At 44.8% G+C, this 15,337-nt stretch overlaps 2 protein-coding genes across 4 annotated transcripts in view; one reads left to right on the forward strand and one right to left on the reverse strand.

The window, feature by feature from the left end:
- The window catches only part of CAPN7 (calpain 7), a 33,197-nt gene extending 29,578 nt beyond the window's left edge, over positions 1 to 3,619 (forward strand). For all 3 annotated transcript variants that reach the window (XM_048300710.1, XM_048300727.1, XM_048300719.1), the window contains one exon: positions 20 to 3,619. In XM_048300710.1, coding sequence (XP_048156667.1) covers positions 20 to 164 — 145 coding nt within the window. In that variant the 3' untranslated portion in view covers positions 165 to 3,619. The remainder of the gene's footprint in view (positions 1 to 19) is intronic.
- Positions 3,620 to 4,662: 1,043 nt separating this feature from the next.
- SH3BP5 (SH3 domain binding protein 5) overlaps positions 4,663 to 15,337 on the reverse strand; it is a 51,792-nt gene continuing 41,117 nt past the window's right edge. Inside the window, exons 6-9 of the mRNA XM_048300739.1 lie at positions 12,367 to 12,409; positions 10,239 to 10,458; positions 6,823 to 7,083; positions 4,663 to 6,127 (exon numbers count right to left, since the gene is read on the reverse strand). Coding sequence (XP_048156696.1) covers positions 5,946 to 6,127; positions 6,823 to 7,083; positions 10,239 to 10,458; positions 12,367 to 12,409 — 706 coding nt within the window. The 3' untranslated portion in view covers positions 4,663 to 5,945. The remainder of the gene's footprint in view (positions 6,128 to 6,822; positions 7,084 to 10,238; positions 10,459 to 12,366; positions 12,410 to 15,337) is intronic.

Raw genomic sequence — 15,337 nt, forward strand, 5'->3', positions numbered from 1 at the left:
GTAGTTTTCTTTGCCATAGGTGTGGATTTTGCTACTTGGAGGTGGAGAACACATTTGCTGGAGTTTACAACATTATCCCCACCACATTCCTGCCTCAACAAGAGGGCCCTTTTTTCTTAGATTTTAACAGTACTACTCCTCTTAAGGTGTCACAGCTGCAGTGAGGAGACAGAACTGTCCAGTGCTGTTAAAAGAGATGGTTTTGATCTGTCCAACAGCCTGAGAACAGGTGAGGAACCCTTACTACACATGCACAAAAGAAAATTACATCCTGAGTTATAGCCAAAAGCATGGAATCACAGATTGCCAGTTAATTGTGGCAGGGAGTTAGCTGTAGGTTTGCTGCTATGGTCCAGGAGTGAGCACTGTTCAACAGGCTTGGGAATAGGCTAAAATGCATATATTCAAATGAACCAGCAGAACTCAATTTATTGCAGTTTTTCCATACTTTGAATCAAAGTCTAGTGCGTTACAAGAAAAAATAACATTGAAATTCCCTCCTCCCAACATACAGGGTATATGGGCTAAAGATTCTATTCTTAAAGTAAACATGTAAGAAAAAAATATTCTTGTGTATTCTCCTTATTCAGTCTCAGGACCAAATAGCTTTTACTACATATTTGTGCTGCTATCTAAAATGTTTTCAGCACTGAACTGGTTCTCACACCTAAACATAAATGTACTACTGCTGAGCCGGTAGTATTCCACGTGTCAGCTTACCTGCAATATGTACCTAGGACTAAAGGAAAAGGAAGGTTCCAGCTTTAGCTGCTTCTGAAAGCAGAGCAATGGCTTTGCTCATGTTACATGTACTTTGAGAGCTGTTGCTTCGTATCTGTATGACTTTAGTACATAATACAGCATGAGGTTCTATGGCTTTCTTCCTGCCAGCTGCCAGACCTAGGCTGAGCCCGAGGAGCAGGAAGCACAGGAGGTTATCCAGCAGTAGTGTCCAGGCAGTGCAGCACAGTTCCTTGAGTAGCTATGAAAGGTTTTCATCTAAACATCCCCTGCAAGATTCTCTGTATCTACTGAGAGTGGTCTCAGTTGCTGGTGCAGGGAGATGGGGAACTGCCCACCATCAGCAACTCAGCAAAGAAATGTTTTATTTTCATCACTTTTATAAGTATGTATCCTGTAGGGAATGATCATTTAAACCTCTCCCCCAATACACCACAGCTGCAAGGAATGCACTTGCTGATTCCATTATACAAGACATCTTTGAAAAGATACTCTTTTCCTTGTAAGTTGAAGCCAGTGAATGAATGAGCACATGGCCAGTGTCATCAATAGAAGCAGGGTCAGAGTTCTTAAAAAAAAAAGTGGAGGTGGGATTAATGCAGAACAAGGTTTTTTTAAGAAGCCTCTCTTACGTGCTCTTCCTCTAGATCTACATACATGGTATCTGAGGAGGATTCAAGATAAGAAGTTTTTATTTAATGCCAATTGCTTCACAGATTCTGAAATTGATTAAATTTTGTGATTTTTACAAAATTTACAATATTTGACTGTTGGGGGAGAGAGTATTTTTAAAACAGCCTTGGGAATTTTGCTGCCATTCAACCTGGTTTGGCAGTTTTCCAAGGAAAAAGGTAGCATTTAAGTCTTGCTTTTCAGCACAGGTGTCACTTGGCCATTGGAAAACTGAGCACACATTCTACAGGAGCACCAGAAATAGCTGTGGGATAAAATTATTCCCACAGAAGTCTGCTATTAGTCCTCTCCAGAAAGTCCAAGAACCTTTTGTTTCATTTCCTTCATCAGACAGCTGCATAACAAGTGTCTAGCGCTGAAAGGGCAGCGATAGCTCATGCCTTTGAAAACACATGCCTTGTTGACTGCAGTTCTCTCAGAGACCATCTGGGCTAGGGAATTTGTGACAAGTTTGTCACAGAGTGACTTACCTTCTTATGCAGAGAAGTTTCTGATGATTATTGCAATAAAGCAGTAGAGGGAACAGCATGGGCACAAGCTGAGAAAAACAACAGATTAGGTTCTTTGTGATTATGCTTGGCTTTTGGAGTATGTGCCAAGGACTGCTTCATCCCTACAAAATAAAAACTTCATTCAACTCCCATTTTCCCTACAAGTTTGTGTTAAGTTTTTAGCTGAGGCTAAACCAGAGTAGCAGTGGAGTCCTCCATGTACCTTATCACCTCTAAAGTCAGAGGCAGTGAGGAAGTCTCAACTGAGTTCTCTTTTTGGCAGTACAAAAGGCAGATGCCGGAAGTGCCAGCTTTCAGCACCAAGTTCTTGCACATTCTCTGCTGTTTGAGATCAAGCTGGTAGACTTGCCTACAGGAAAATCTGTTGTTGTTCTTCAGTAGTTGGTTTCTACTCGGCAGGAAGGAGTTTTCCTTTCTTTTTCTCCCTGAGCACAAGTTAGTGCCAAAGCTTATGCTGCATGAAATGAGCATAGGGCTCAGCTTCTGTACTGTGCTGAACTTAAACTGAACTGAACTAAAAGTAAGAAATGTACTCACTTTCCTAGTGCAGGCAAAGGCACTAAGGACAAAGGATCCTGTCCCCACCAAGATACACCAATATTTCTTACACATTCAAAACAGTCAGTGGATTTGGCTTATCCCCATTGATGCACAGGACTTATGCTGTCAGTCTTGCATATATAAAACAAATTCTATTCAAATATTGCACCTGCATAGGCTACTAGAATGCCATCACTGTGCAGTTCCCTTCAGATACAGGTGTGAACACTCAGGTGGAGTATTTAAGAGGTACTACAAAATATCCATATAAATTGTAGTCTACAGATTCTGGTTATGGCAAATTACTTTTACAACAAAGTTTTCTTGCATTTTTTTCTTAAGAAGAAATGTTGATATAAGCATTTATGATTTGCTTTAATATTGTCTGTCAAATATATACTTTTATATTTTTTCCACAAATAAATCTGGAAAAATTATTGCAAAGGGAACTGATCCTTAGATTTTAACATGACCTCAGGCAACTAAGTTAAGCTTTTCTTTGTAGTGTTCAGCATTTTTTGAGCCATATGACAGAGTTTGTTCTGTTTGGAAGACACAGGTTAGCCCTTGATTGACCCGATCCCTCAGTTCTCAAAGATTCAGTGAGATGTAGTACCGTGGCTGAATGGTATCAACAGTTTCTATCCCAGCCGCCCCAGACTCTGAGTTCAGTCCTCATCTCCTGCTACAAGCTTCATGTAACTATTTTGTACAGTAATTATGCACTTAACCATACAATCTCTGCAGCCTTTGACAGCCACCTATTTAGAATTAGGTTTGTGTACATATAGTAGAGGTTTTCATCGCTTCGTCTTAAAAGGACACTGAAATTGTTTGATAATACCAAAGAGAAGTAGAACTCCTAGGTTAACACTTGCTTTATACATTCTCATGTCAGGGCAGCTGAAGCAATCACGTATACTTTGATACACCAGAGGCTTATTTTTATACCCATGAAGGCAGCTACCATCATGTTACACTTCAGAGTCCATGAAGAGCTTAAGTAAAAAGTAACTGGAGAAAGCTTGTTCATTTGCTTGTATTCCACAGCAATGTATGTTCATTTAAGTCTGTCATATTTATAATTACAGCTTTTATGAATTTTAAAATAAAATGAGTTTTCCATTAACTTATTAGACACACAGTTCTGCCTGTTTCCTTGCACATTTGAAGGGCGGTTTACCTTCCAAGTCTGGGGCTCACCAAAGGAGGAAGGCTGCAGCATGATCTTTCAGCAACTCTTGCAGAAGGGTGGAATAAAAGGAAGGGCAGAGGGGGTTCAAGGCCCTTTCAAACTTCCAGATCAATGGTTTTATCCCAATCAGCACATATGCAAGGCAGCACACACACAACATTAATTCATTGTGCCCAAGTGTGGGAAGTTTGGGTTTCCAGACGGAACAGGCAAGATGAGAAGAAATTCGATAGGAAGAGAGGTTAAAAAAAAAAAAAATCACCACCAAAACAACCATTCAAAGAACCCAGGAAAATGTAACAGGTGTTGACTGGGAGGTCTGCAAAAGTGAGATTCAACCACAAAGACTGCTGCTAGTTTTTGTAACTGAATGCAGCACAGACAACAGCTCAACTATGAAAGTTTAAATAAAAACGCTTAATCCAATGTGGCACTTCTGTACTGCTTTTCATATTTAATACTGTCTATCCCAGCTTTTCCCCAAGTGATGATCACATCAGAAAATGGAACCACAGATTTCTTTCCTAAGCATTTTCTGGGCGTGGGAACTGCTGGCAGTGAAATATTTCAGCCTTAAGGTCTTCAGAAGATGTAAACATACAAATGTCTAACACAGTTACAGCTTAACAGCTATAATGTGATGAATCTATTTTATGAAAACAGGATTCTTTGCCTCCAATTCTGCATGGCTTTACAGCCAATTTCAGCAGAGGTACAGAGGTCTAATGTAACAGAATACCTTCCTCCTCCTGCACACTAAGGGAGTTTTGGAGAACCTGGCTAAAGCTCTCATCTTGTGGCACAGTTCAGAATAAAAAGTGAACCATGTATGCAGGGATTTGGGAAGCTGGAAAGAGGCACCAGTTGCCCACATACCACAGTGGATTCTAACACCAATGTGACCCCAGCCTGCAGTCTTCAGCTGGAAGTGGATATTTGGAGACTAAACTTGAGATAAACTTCACTTACACAGACTCAGAATGTGGAAAACAAAACTGTTTACTGTAGTGTGAAGAATTTTACATTAACTTTGAGAATAGATACACAAGCTGTGGCAGGGATGAAATACAACAGGACTGCAAAAACATAGAATAGAAAATACTTTGGGCAATACTAAAATTCCCATCAAATTAACAATATAAACTGACGTTTTAGATAAAATGGTGCTTTCAGAAATGTTTAGTCACCAAAACTGAAGAGTCCTAGAATTTTTACTACCACTTATTAGCATAATTATCAGACACTACTACTGCCTAACAGCTGCTGGCAAAACATGCCCTGTGCCCTTTCTAGTTTTATTGAACACTTTGTCTAGGGCATACTAAAATCCCAAGTCCCTTTAACAGTTATAAACCCCCACACAGTACAACCTACAGAGAAGCTTAAGAACACATTGTCAATCTACACTGGCAATTCCTTTTCTTCATGCACATTTCAAGGGCAAACCCCTTATCATAATCGTCCTGAAAACATCTATGACTCCCATTTTTGAGGAAAAAAACCCAACCAAAACAAATAACACTTAAAGTGCTGAAAAATAATACTTCACTTCTCAGGGGAGCGGAAGGGCAAGGGGCGAATCAACTCTTTTTGGTCACTGGAATCAGCTGCAGAGTCCAAGCCAGACTCGGGAAGGTGTCTAGAAAGGGCCTCCCACTGCTGGGCATTACCATCCCCTTCCTGTCATCCGTCTGTTTTATAGGCTTTTAGAGGCATGACTCATTTTATCCTTTCTGTGAGCACCAAGGGAAGAGTGAAGGCTTTCAGATCCCACACATGCAACAGTCTTCCTGTATACAAAATATTTCTACGGTTTCAGCATAATACAGACAAATACAGATGTTTAAAGATTATGCCACTTGTACTCAAGAGATCAGTTGTATCTAAACAGCATTTCATTCTACAAAACCGAAGCCAAACCGCTCCCTGCAAATGTCTGGCTTGAATTTCAGACCCCCGACTAGCATGAATTTACACGGGAACATTACTAGTTATTGCTTCAGCCAGGCTGCTACAAAACAATTTACAAAGTCTGTGAAATATGAGCACAGCTTAAACATTTGATAACTCGTCCGGCCTACAAAGGATTTACTGAATAAAAACTTCAGCCTCCACATCAATTAAACTTCTTAGTGCATTTGTAAATTCTCAAAGTAAACGCTTAAGATTTGGCATATATTATTGGCACAACGTTCTTCAAACACTTAGAAGTTCATGTATAAATATTTAGACTCCCATTAATCAGGACGGGGCACGAGAAGGACTCAGCCAATCTGGGCAGCTTTCCTGCCCGCGCATATTCCCTCTTTGATTTTCATGCACTGAAGGGAGAGCTGCTTCATTCGGTTATCCAGAGCCAGCCCTTCAGTGGAGCTGCTCCTGGTGCTGCTCCTATTCTTGTTCACTCTGTCGCTTGTCTTGTTCTCAGCCCCTTCTGCCCTATCCCCTGCAAAGAAAGGATTAAACTGGATGTTAAACCCGGATTTCATTCTACAAGTTAAGCTTCAAGCAGGTGCCTCTGCAGCTTCCTTTGCCAAAGCACAGAAATCACAGGAGCAGGAGCAAGATGCTTTAACAAAACCAAGTTGGCCTTCCAAGCTGTGATTGTCTTGTGCATTGCATCAGCAAATTAGTGAGAACAGCCTTAGCATGGAGCAGACAAGGGCAGTGGTAATCCTCTAGGCTGAGTTAGTCAGCCAGGGCTGGCAGAGCCTGCAAGAAGCTCCTTCTGGCATGTTATTTTTTGTGGGGATTTTGGTTTTTTTTCCCCCGGAAAGCAAGTTTTTCAAAAAGCAGGACAGTAATTTAAATAAATAAACTCAGATTTTCCTCCAAATAAATGTACCATGAGAATCCCACTGATCACTTATTTCATGAAAAGTCTCAAACTAAGACAGAACTGGGGAACGTTCCCAGCCAGGAGAACAATACTTAATACATTACAGACATTGTTGTTAACTTTGAGACACAGGGCCTTCCACAATGGCCTTCCACAATGGCCTTCCACAATTGCCTTCCCCAAAGAAGTGGCCAACAGGTCAGAGCATTCCCTGGCATATGCCTAGGGGATCTGGGAAAGTTTTCCTGCTCTCTTTATGAAGCTGAAAAACACTGGCCCAGAGCGAATCCAGCTGTGCATACCTCTCTCAGCTTCACATTCCGGGGAGGAGGCCCCACTGCATTCGCTCCGGGGGCCGAGGACAGGGAAGATTATCCCAAACTCAGAGAGGGAGACAGGGCTGGGCAGATCCAGGCTTCCAGGTCGTGTTGCAGGAGGAAACTGAGTTGGCACGTCACAGGGACTCGTAGGACCGGAGCTGAAGCTGGACACTGACTGAGTTTCTGAATCTTCTTCAGACACAAAGCTGCTGCCATTATCATCCTCAAACACCTCTGAAGCCACTGCAGTGTTCAAAGAACATTCCAGTTAGTAATTCAACCCCCCTCTCCTGCACCTTCCCAGGCAAAGGCAGTTTTTCAGGTTTGCATCTTCCATACACAGACACACTGCTATCCCATGGGCTGCCCACTCTGGTTTTCTGCCCCCTGTGCAAAGCCTTAGCCTGGTTCTGCCCTGAGGAGCAGCACACCTGCCGGCCAGGCCATGCAAGGGCCGCTCTGCAGCAGCTACTGCTCCTCATGCCAAGAAGCTCTTGGATTTTTACTAGCCCTGCTGGCCTTGTTCACTCATGGTCTTCAGAAGACAACTTAGGTTACAGCCCCAATTCCCTGTGTCTGCCTCCCCCAGCACTACCTTGATCCCAGCACAGCCTCCTGGTTACTTAAGGAGCTAATTAGAAAGACATAGGTCCCAAGATCCCTTTTTGAATGAAGATCACCAAACAACACCAAATTTAAAAAAAACCCCAACATGTATTCTTTTCCCTGCTTGTGTTTGCTCAGATCTGAATTTTAATTAAAGCAAACCTGCTCTAAACTGTCTGTCTAGATTAAGCTGCAGGGTCCTTATGAACAACCAGAGGAGAAACCCATTAAAGGCTTCATTTTGTGCAACACAAGGGTGTAGATTTTGCTGAAATTCAACACACTTCAGAGGCACATTGCAGGCTGGGGACCAAAGACTTCTGCACACAAGCAGTCCCACTGGGATCAGAAGGTTCTCTAGATGCATCAGCCTCTACACCACACAAGTGTGTGATGGAATCACACTGTCCTGAAGAAGTCCAAGACACAGCAAGACATCCACAGTGACCTGAGGTTATCTTCAATTCCTCCTCCTTGCAATTCCTGTCATTGTTAGCGAGGCTCAGAATTGCCTTGGAAGAGCAGCAGGAACAAAGCAGCAGCATTAAAAAAATGGCTCAAAGGAGAAGCTTCAAAGAAGTTCTTCTGTCACCTTGGCAGCCTGGGGCTCACAGGTACCACCTGGACACGAAGGTGCCAACAGAGGCAGCTACTGACATGATTATGGAAGAGATGTTCAGCCTCCTTCTGCTGGACTTACAGATTGCAGAACTGCACTTACACGTTGCAAAACTGACCTAAAAGGCTTCAAACATAAAATGGATAACATTCCTGAGCCCCCTCCAGGGCACTTCATGCTCAGAGACAGCTTTTCTTGTGGTTTGGGTTTTGTTGTTTTGTTTTTAATGAAATCAAATCCAAGACTGCAGCAGGGCCTTTCTTCTCGCTGCATTTCATCAATATATGGTGAGCAGTACAGGTAACTTTGCAGGGGGCGAAAGCAATAAAAGGTTTGGCAAAAAAGATGTTTCCAATTAGAGTCCTCTGCTTGGCAAGAAGCACTGACATCAGGCAGTCTACAAGCAGCACAGTTTAAGCTGCAGCTTCCTTTTCACCATCTAAATTCACCATAATGCACAGGAGCATCTGCAAGGGCCAAGAAACTCTTGCTGATGACGAGGTGTTTTATCCAACTCCGGCAGACAGAAATCAAGATACAAAAGGACCTTGGTGGAAACCTCCCCCCATGTTACAATGAGAGTTTAATCCAAGCTATTTTACCTATTAAGTCTGGCAGGCTGCTAGTCTTGCCTTGTCATAACCCAGTTCTGTGATGGCACCAGACACAAGCTGATGTCTTTCCACCCATGTCAGACTGGGAAATTCAAAGAGAGGGATGAGCCCACACTGCTGGTCCTTGTCTGCAGCCTCAGCAGCAGCCAGGGGAGCCAGCAACTAATATTAATTAGTATTAACTTTCCTGGCTCTTTCTGCCCCTATATCCCAGGCCCCTGAACTCCTTCAGCACAAGATACCCTCAAAGTCAGTTATATCTAAGGCTTTCAGGAGGCCTTCTGCCTGAGGAGGGGGACTTGTGGGCATGCAAAAGAGGCAATTACTGCCTAGCTCAGAAAGGATCAACCTCAGAAATTCAGGGTGGCAGAAGATAAGCAGCCACACCAAAAGCTGGCTGCATCAGCTGTCCAGACACAGCACTCGCTGCTGCAACTCAGGTCCCAACTGCACAGTACTGAGTGAGAGAGCACCAACACATCGTGCAGGAACTCCTGCCACTGCAGAGGGTGGAAGCCAGCCCAGGGCTCCTTCCCAGCTCCCACGCCTCACACAAGGCTGTACCACGGAGCTACAAGGCCTCAGTGCCAGTACACACTTGTGTCTATGTGGAAATTGCATGTTCTGCCTTTGGGCACCAGGGCTGTGCAATCGTGAACTCCTGCAATCCTGACCTAGACTTTTCCCTGCAAAAATGAAGCTGAAATACAAATTAAACTGGAATTTTTGGGACTGGGCAGCAAGAAGACTTTCTGCATCAAGAAGGGGAAAAAGTGTCCAGGAAGGAGGCAAAAGTAGGCCACATGCAATGCCCATCTATCCACTTTCACCCACAGCCAGGACAAATGCAAACTCGCCATGTAACAGGCCTTGCAACACAAGGTCCCCACGTGCCCCCAGAAAGCAGAGGTTCCCTTGCTTGCTTGGAGGTTGTTGCTGTCACCAATATCTCCTACAGAGCCCCTCAGAACACTGCACCAGCATATTGCTGCTTCTTCACGTCCTTGTTCACAGCACACATGCTCTGCTGAAATCATATCTTGGCAAAAGACTCTGCAGCACCAAGGAGCTTATCCTTACACGCTTCCATGTGAGCATCACACCTTTCTGTACTACTGTAGCCACAACTTGAGTTCCCTCTGCCACAGGCCAAGCACTGGAAGACAACACTTGATCCAAAAAGTCTGCTCCCAGGCTGGCTGAATGATCTGCAACAGCCTGCGACCACTCCAGGCAAGTCACTGCCAGCAGCAGCACTGGCTTAAAATTAGACACATGCTTTGAAGTGCATTAATTTCGCTCCTTACAGCACTGTACAAAAAACTACAGAGATGTTAAGGGAATGGCTGATGCACTTTAACTCATTACCCCTTCCCTTGAAAATTGGCTATTAAAGAATGTAATCAACTCCTGCAATAACAAGAAGCGTCATAACTTAGCCACAGTCTCACAACAGCCAGCAAATTTCAAAACTGCAGAATACACAGAGCAACCCTAATGTCAGCATTCCTTATGATGCCCACGGGATATTCCCAAGCACAACAGTGCTCTGTACTCACTGGAGACGGTGTCTGACTCCGGTTTACTCGCTGACAGGTCTTCCACAGAGGTATTGCTCCCCTCGGCACCCACGCCACATCCTCGGGGCCCCATGGCAGTGGACCTTCTCCTCTCATGAATCTCATCTGAGATCATCTCCAGATTTTTCAAGGCAGTCTTATACTCTCCCTTTGCCAGGGCCAGTTTGGCCTGCAGGTCATCCACTGTTTTCTTCAGTTGCTAACAAGGGAGACAGGTATTAGATGGACTTTCACTACAAACAAGGCACAGCACACAGTTCCCTGTTATGTGTCCAGGTGCTCTGGCTCTGGACAGGCAAGCACAAACCAGGGCTGGTATCTGGGGGATGGCAGAGTTCAGAATTCAGAAGCACCCTGGCACAAGCAGTGGCACTTGTGAAGGAGACAAGAGCAAGGCCAACCACAGGAGCCAGGGACTGGGACTGCCTCTGGAGTGTGGTCACGGCCCCTGGCTGAGCACAGAGCAGAGGCCCTGTTAACATGTGAACATGCAGGATCTCTCCTTAACAGGAAGGCACTCTCAACTATGTCACTGCTTACCCCAGAACCACCCCAAGGTCTGCAGGGCACAGCAGGGCTGGGGATAACCCCTGAGGAGGCTAAGCCCCACTCTCTGCTGAGCACCGAACCCATCACTTCTGCTCACCAGATCTGCAGAGCAGACAGCAGCAAACCTCAAACCCTGACAGCTGTAATACAGCAGTTCCTGTGTTCCCAGGCACAAACACCACCCTACAGCAAGGGCAAAAGTGTTGTACATCCTATTTCCCAAAGGGGAAACACTGATTGTGTGTCTGTGGCTGTCTCAATGCTGGTTTTTACTGTGCATTAAAAGCAATCTGTGCTGTCTTTTTCCATACAGTTTACACAATCACCTTGCTTCAGGAAGGCACTGAGCAGCTGCCATGGAGAAGCAACAGGCTCACAAACAGTGGGCCTTTGCCCATGGAAAAAAGGGAATTTCTCAAAAGATGCTTCTAGGCAGATGGGATTATTGGGCTGGCATCCAGCCCAGGGCAGGCAAGGGTTCCGCCTGAGGGAGCAGCAGCTGCAGGCAGGCAAGGCAGAGTAGGAGAGGGCACCCAAGCCTGTATCCTGGCAAGGAAAAAGGTGCACACCAGACTCTCTGAGGCTTACAAAATGCTGCTGAATCTCAGGCAGCCCAGGGAAGGACTCTCAAAACTGTTGTGGGATGTGCCTTGTACCCCAGACAAGGAATGGAAATACTTTTCTAGCTAGGCTCCTACCGACCCAGTGCCCCACTGGAGCCTTCCTGCACCCATGGCCAGCAGTCCAAGGCAACGTGCTCCATGTAAACCCTGAGCACATCCCACACAACAACAGTACCGGCCACCACCCTGCAACTCCGAGAAGCCAGGCTCCTGGTTTTGGGGGCCACATGCAGCAAAAGTCACTCAGGTAGAGAGTGATTCTTGCATTTGAATTTGTAGGGCTACTCTGCCCTCACACCTCCAAGACTGGCTGTAATAGCAGGGATTACCATCCCACACAGAACTGCCATGCCCACCTCAGGGCCACTGTGCCCTGCAAGGCATTTGCTATGCCCAAGCACTGGCCAGTCATCATTGCACCACACAGAATGCAGCACAGAGATGCCAAAAAGCCCTGGAAGCCTACCCAGCCAAATCCCAAATCCCTCTTATGCCAAACCCCAAATCAGAAATTCACATCTGTGTGATGTTTGAGCACTGCAAGCAGGTTACTTATTCTGTTAATTGATCCAACCAGTGAACATAAAAGAGCACCCCAAGCACAGCTAAACAGTCTGAAGCACAAAATACAGGGGGGAAAAAAAAATGAAACCCACAACAAACAAATAAATCCCAGATACATTAAACTACAAGAAGCAAAGATAGTCAAACTGTACTCTTTTGGTTCTGACAGAGTTCAAACACTCATATTTCACACAAGGAAACAAAGACTCTCTTAGTCTTTTATCTTTAAAATGTGCTTAGCAAATTGCTCAAGAGGTTTTGAATTGGCTTTGTATAGAAACACAACGCAGTTGTCAGAGCACTTTAGATGCAATTTCAATATTTACTGTAAGCAGTAAAGAGTTTCAGATGGATCTGAATTACATACTTACCTCTAGTTGGACATAGTACTTCGCCTTGAGTTCAAAATAAGGTCTGTGGAAAAACAAAGAACAGTTGTTTACAATCACTGGGACTGAATGCAGTGTACTGGCGTGGGAGTTGCTCTCTTTGTAGCATTAACACAGCTATTTTGTGTACCACTGCAATCCCAAGAGACCACTATTCAGATGATGGAACACCTACACATGTTCTCAGTGTCTCTTACTCTCTAATGCATCTATTTCTCATGGGTCTTTTGACCTAAATACAGATTGCAAAATTCCAGTTTTTGGAGTTGACAGCATAATTCCTCCAGGCCTAGATTCTGCAAGATATTTAAATGTAACATCCAGCTTCAGGCACAGGCATCCTCTCTCTACTCAGCTGATTTCTGAGCCCACAGCATATGTAAATTCCCACAGAGGGTGAACCTGCTCCGTGTTCAGGTGTGGGGGGTAGAAGGGCAGTTCTTGGGTTTTTCAGTGAAGGGTGTGAAGGGAGCTCAGAGCACCACATACAAGGGCACAACATTTCCCAACAGTGGCCACGAGGCACTTCCCTAAACTTGCTTATAAGGTTGCAAGAGGACAGGGGTATAAGAGGTGCGGTACAAAGCCTTGAAACCACTTTCCATGCTCAAAGTTTTGAAGCCCACAAGCCAGTATCATCTGATACAACACTGAGCAGGACTAAAAAAAGAAAAGTTCTGTTATTTCAGCAGGGCTCACTACCCTTCTCCCCTCTCAGAAGCTCTCCTGGAAAGTAGGGGAGAGATAAACAATTGGATATGGTTTTACATGAAATAGAATGTGAACTACCCTTGTTGTGTTTCTACCCTGACAGCAAGGCTCTTCTGAGCTGTAAGCCCTACTGCAGCTGCATTTGGGACTTCAGGAGTGTGAAGCTGTGGCTTTCTGATCCTATATTCTTTGAAGGGTTGAAATCACTACACAGTCACACACAAAATAACTGAGTTGTGTTTCCATTAGAGTAGGTAATTTCCAGCTCTGATATTCTTAAGCACCTTCCCACCATCATCAGGAGCGCACAGCCAAGTCTCCATGCTTCCAGGGACAAGATCCAGCGAAAATGCACCTCTGCCTTCCCTTACTGGGACATAACCCTGCCCAAGGCTACACAGATGCACCTGCCAGGCAGGATAAAACACTGCAGTGGAGAATTTGGATTCAACAGATAAAGGATTCCTACAGCCATACCCCAAAGCAATGGGAGCACATAGATAGTGACAGAATGGTGTTGCAGGGAAACATGCACAGGGAAAGCATTGAAACCCACTCACCTCAAATGACCCGATTCTCAACCTTCCTTACCCTGGTGCCAGCTGGGAGGGAACAACCAGGCTTGAGTCCTAACCTCCCACCAGCTTCCACAAGCCTTGGGCAAAGTCCCCTCTCTATCAGCAACAAGCACACGTGTGTTTGCATGGTGTGAAAAAACAACACATAAATGCATATGTGTGTATACACAAATACCTACATGTGCACATACGGGCAGGAACGCTTACGTGCAACAGGCAAGAAAAACCCCACCTCAGCCACCAAAAGGAGACCAAGAGCCTCACACATAAACACTCCTGCTCACTGATGGCTCACACACAGCTGGGCACCTGATGCCAGCAGGAACCAGGGCACTGGCAGGGGAGGAACTCCCATGTCCTGGGGTCACTTCATTCCCTCACATCCGTGGCCCTGTAGCCACTGAGGGCTGGTCTGTAACTCAGCAGGGCAGGAGACTCGCCCACAGATGCAATCCTACATCACTGGCCAGCTGAGTCCAGAGCACTGCACAAAGTGCTTTTGAAGTCAATGACAGGAAGAGTGAAAGGCACTTTGCCCAAGTCGCCAGAGCAGAAAGTGACTTCCAAAAACCAGCTAACACAGGCGAGTTCATTATCCTACAGCTCAGAGGCACTGAGCCAGGAGATCTGGTGACTGTTAAGAACATGCAGCCGTATGCATTTTCACAGCTTACAAGCAAATAAACACCCAGAAACTAAATTAAAAACAAAACCAAAACAAAACTATCCAATAACCCTTCGATCATCAACTTTACACGGTAAATCATCTAAATGACTTTCCTCCAGGATGCCCCAGTCTTGCTTTCAAAATAGTAATGCTTTAAGCATCTTAATCCCAGCTGAAGCAAGGAGCAAATGCAAATCATTTTCTGCCCAAAAGAGAGCAACTCATTCAGCTTGTCTATCCAAGAGTTTAAAGAGAGGATGAACAAAAGGCCAGAAAGGCCCAAGTGTTACAGCCAGTGCTCCCACACCACCCAGGGAGAAGGTCAGAGCAGGATGCTGGTGTTAAATCCTTCCTGAAAAGCAGCTAGAGGCCAGCTACACCCTACAATACAAACAGCCACAAATTCAGCAGCCTCATTTCCCAGCTTCTGTAGCCACTTGACAGCACTGATGTTTTCAGTTCAGTTGCAATTTTCCTTTATGTGAAAATTGCAATGCTGGGAAACGACTGACCTTTCCAACATCCCTATGTAGCATGACTTCAAAGACATCCACAACTATTTGTGCCACCAGGCATCTTTCATGTTAATACTATGTTAGAAGTGGCATTTCTGTACACCCTTTATTAAAGGAACTCCAAAACACCCTACCTAGATGGTTTATGCTGCAGTCAGCCCTGCTGTAAGACAAAGGAATATACTGGGATCCTTCCACAGAAGTGAAAACCAGCTTGGCCCAAGGAGAATGACACGAGACACCTCTCTGAGGGTAGTTCCAGCAAGGAAATGAAAACTCTGAGGCACATCACACAAGAGGCAGCTGGGACGCCAGGCTCCACACCATCATTATAGAAAGCTATGTACTGACAACTTAATCATGGTCTTTATTTTAAATCTTATTGCAAGGAAGGAACTCCTAGCAGCCAAAACTGTTCTCAGATATTGCCCTTATCCAGAGGAATCTGTCATTTGGTGATCTGACGATGGTTTTCACAGCCC

Source organism: Corvus hawaiiensis, chromosome 1 (assembly GCF_020740725.1).
Source record: "Corvus hawaiiensis isolate bCorHaw1 chromosome 1, bCorHaw1.pri.cur, whole genome shotgun sequence".
Classification (NCBI taxonomy): domain Eukaryota; kingdom Metazoa; phylum Chordata; class Aves; order Passeriformes; family Corvidae; genus Corvus; species Corvus hawaiiensis.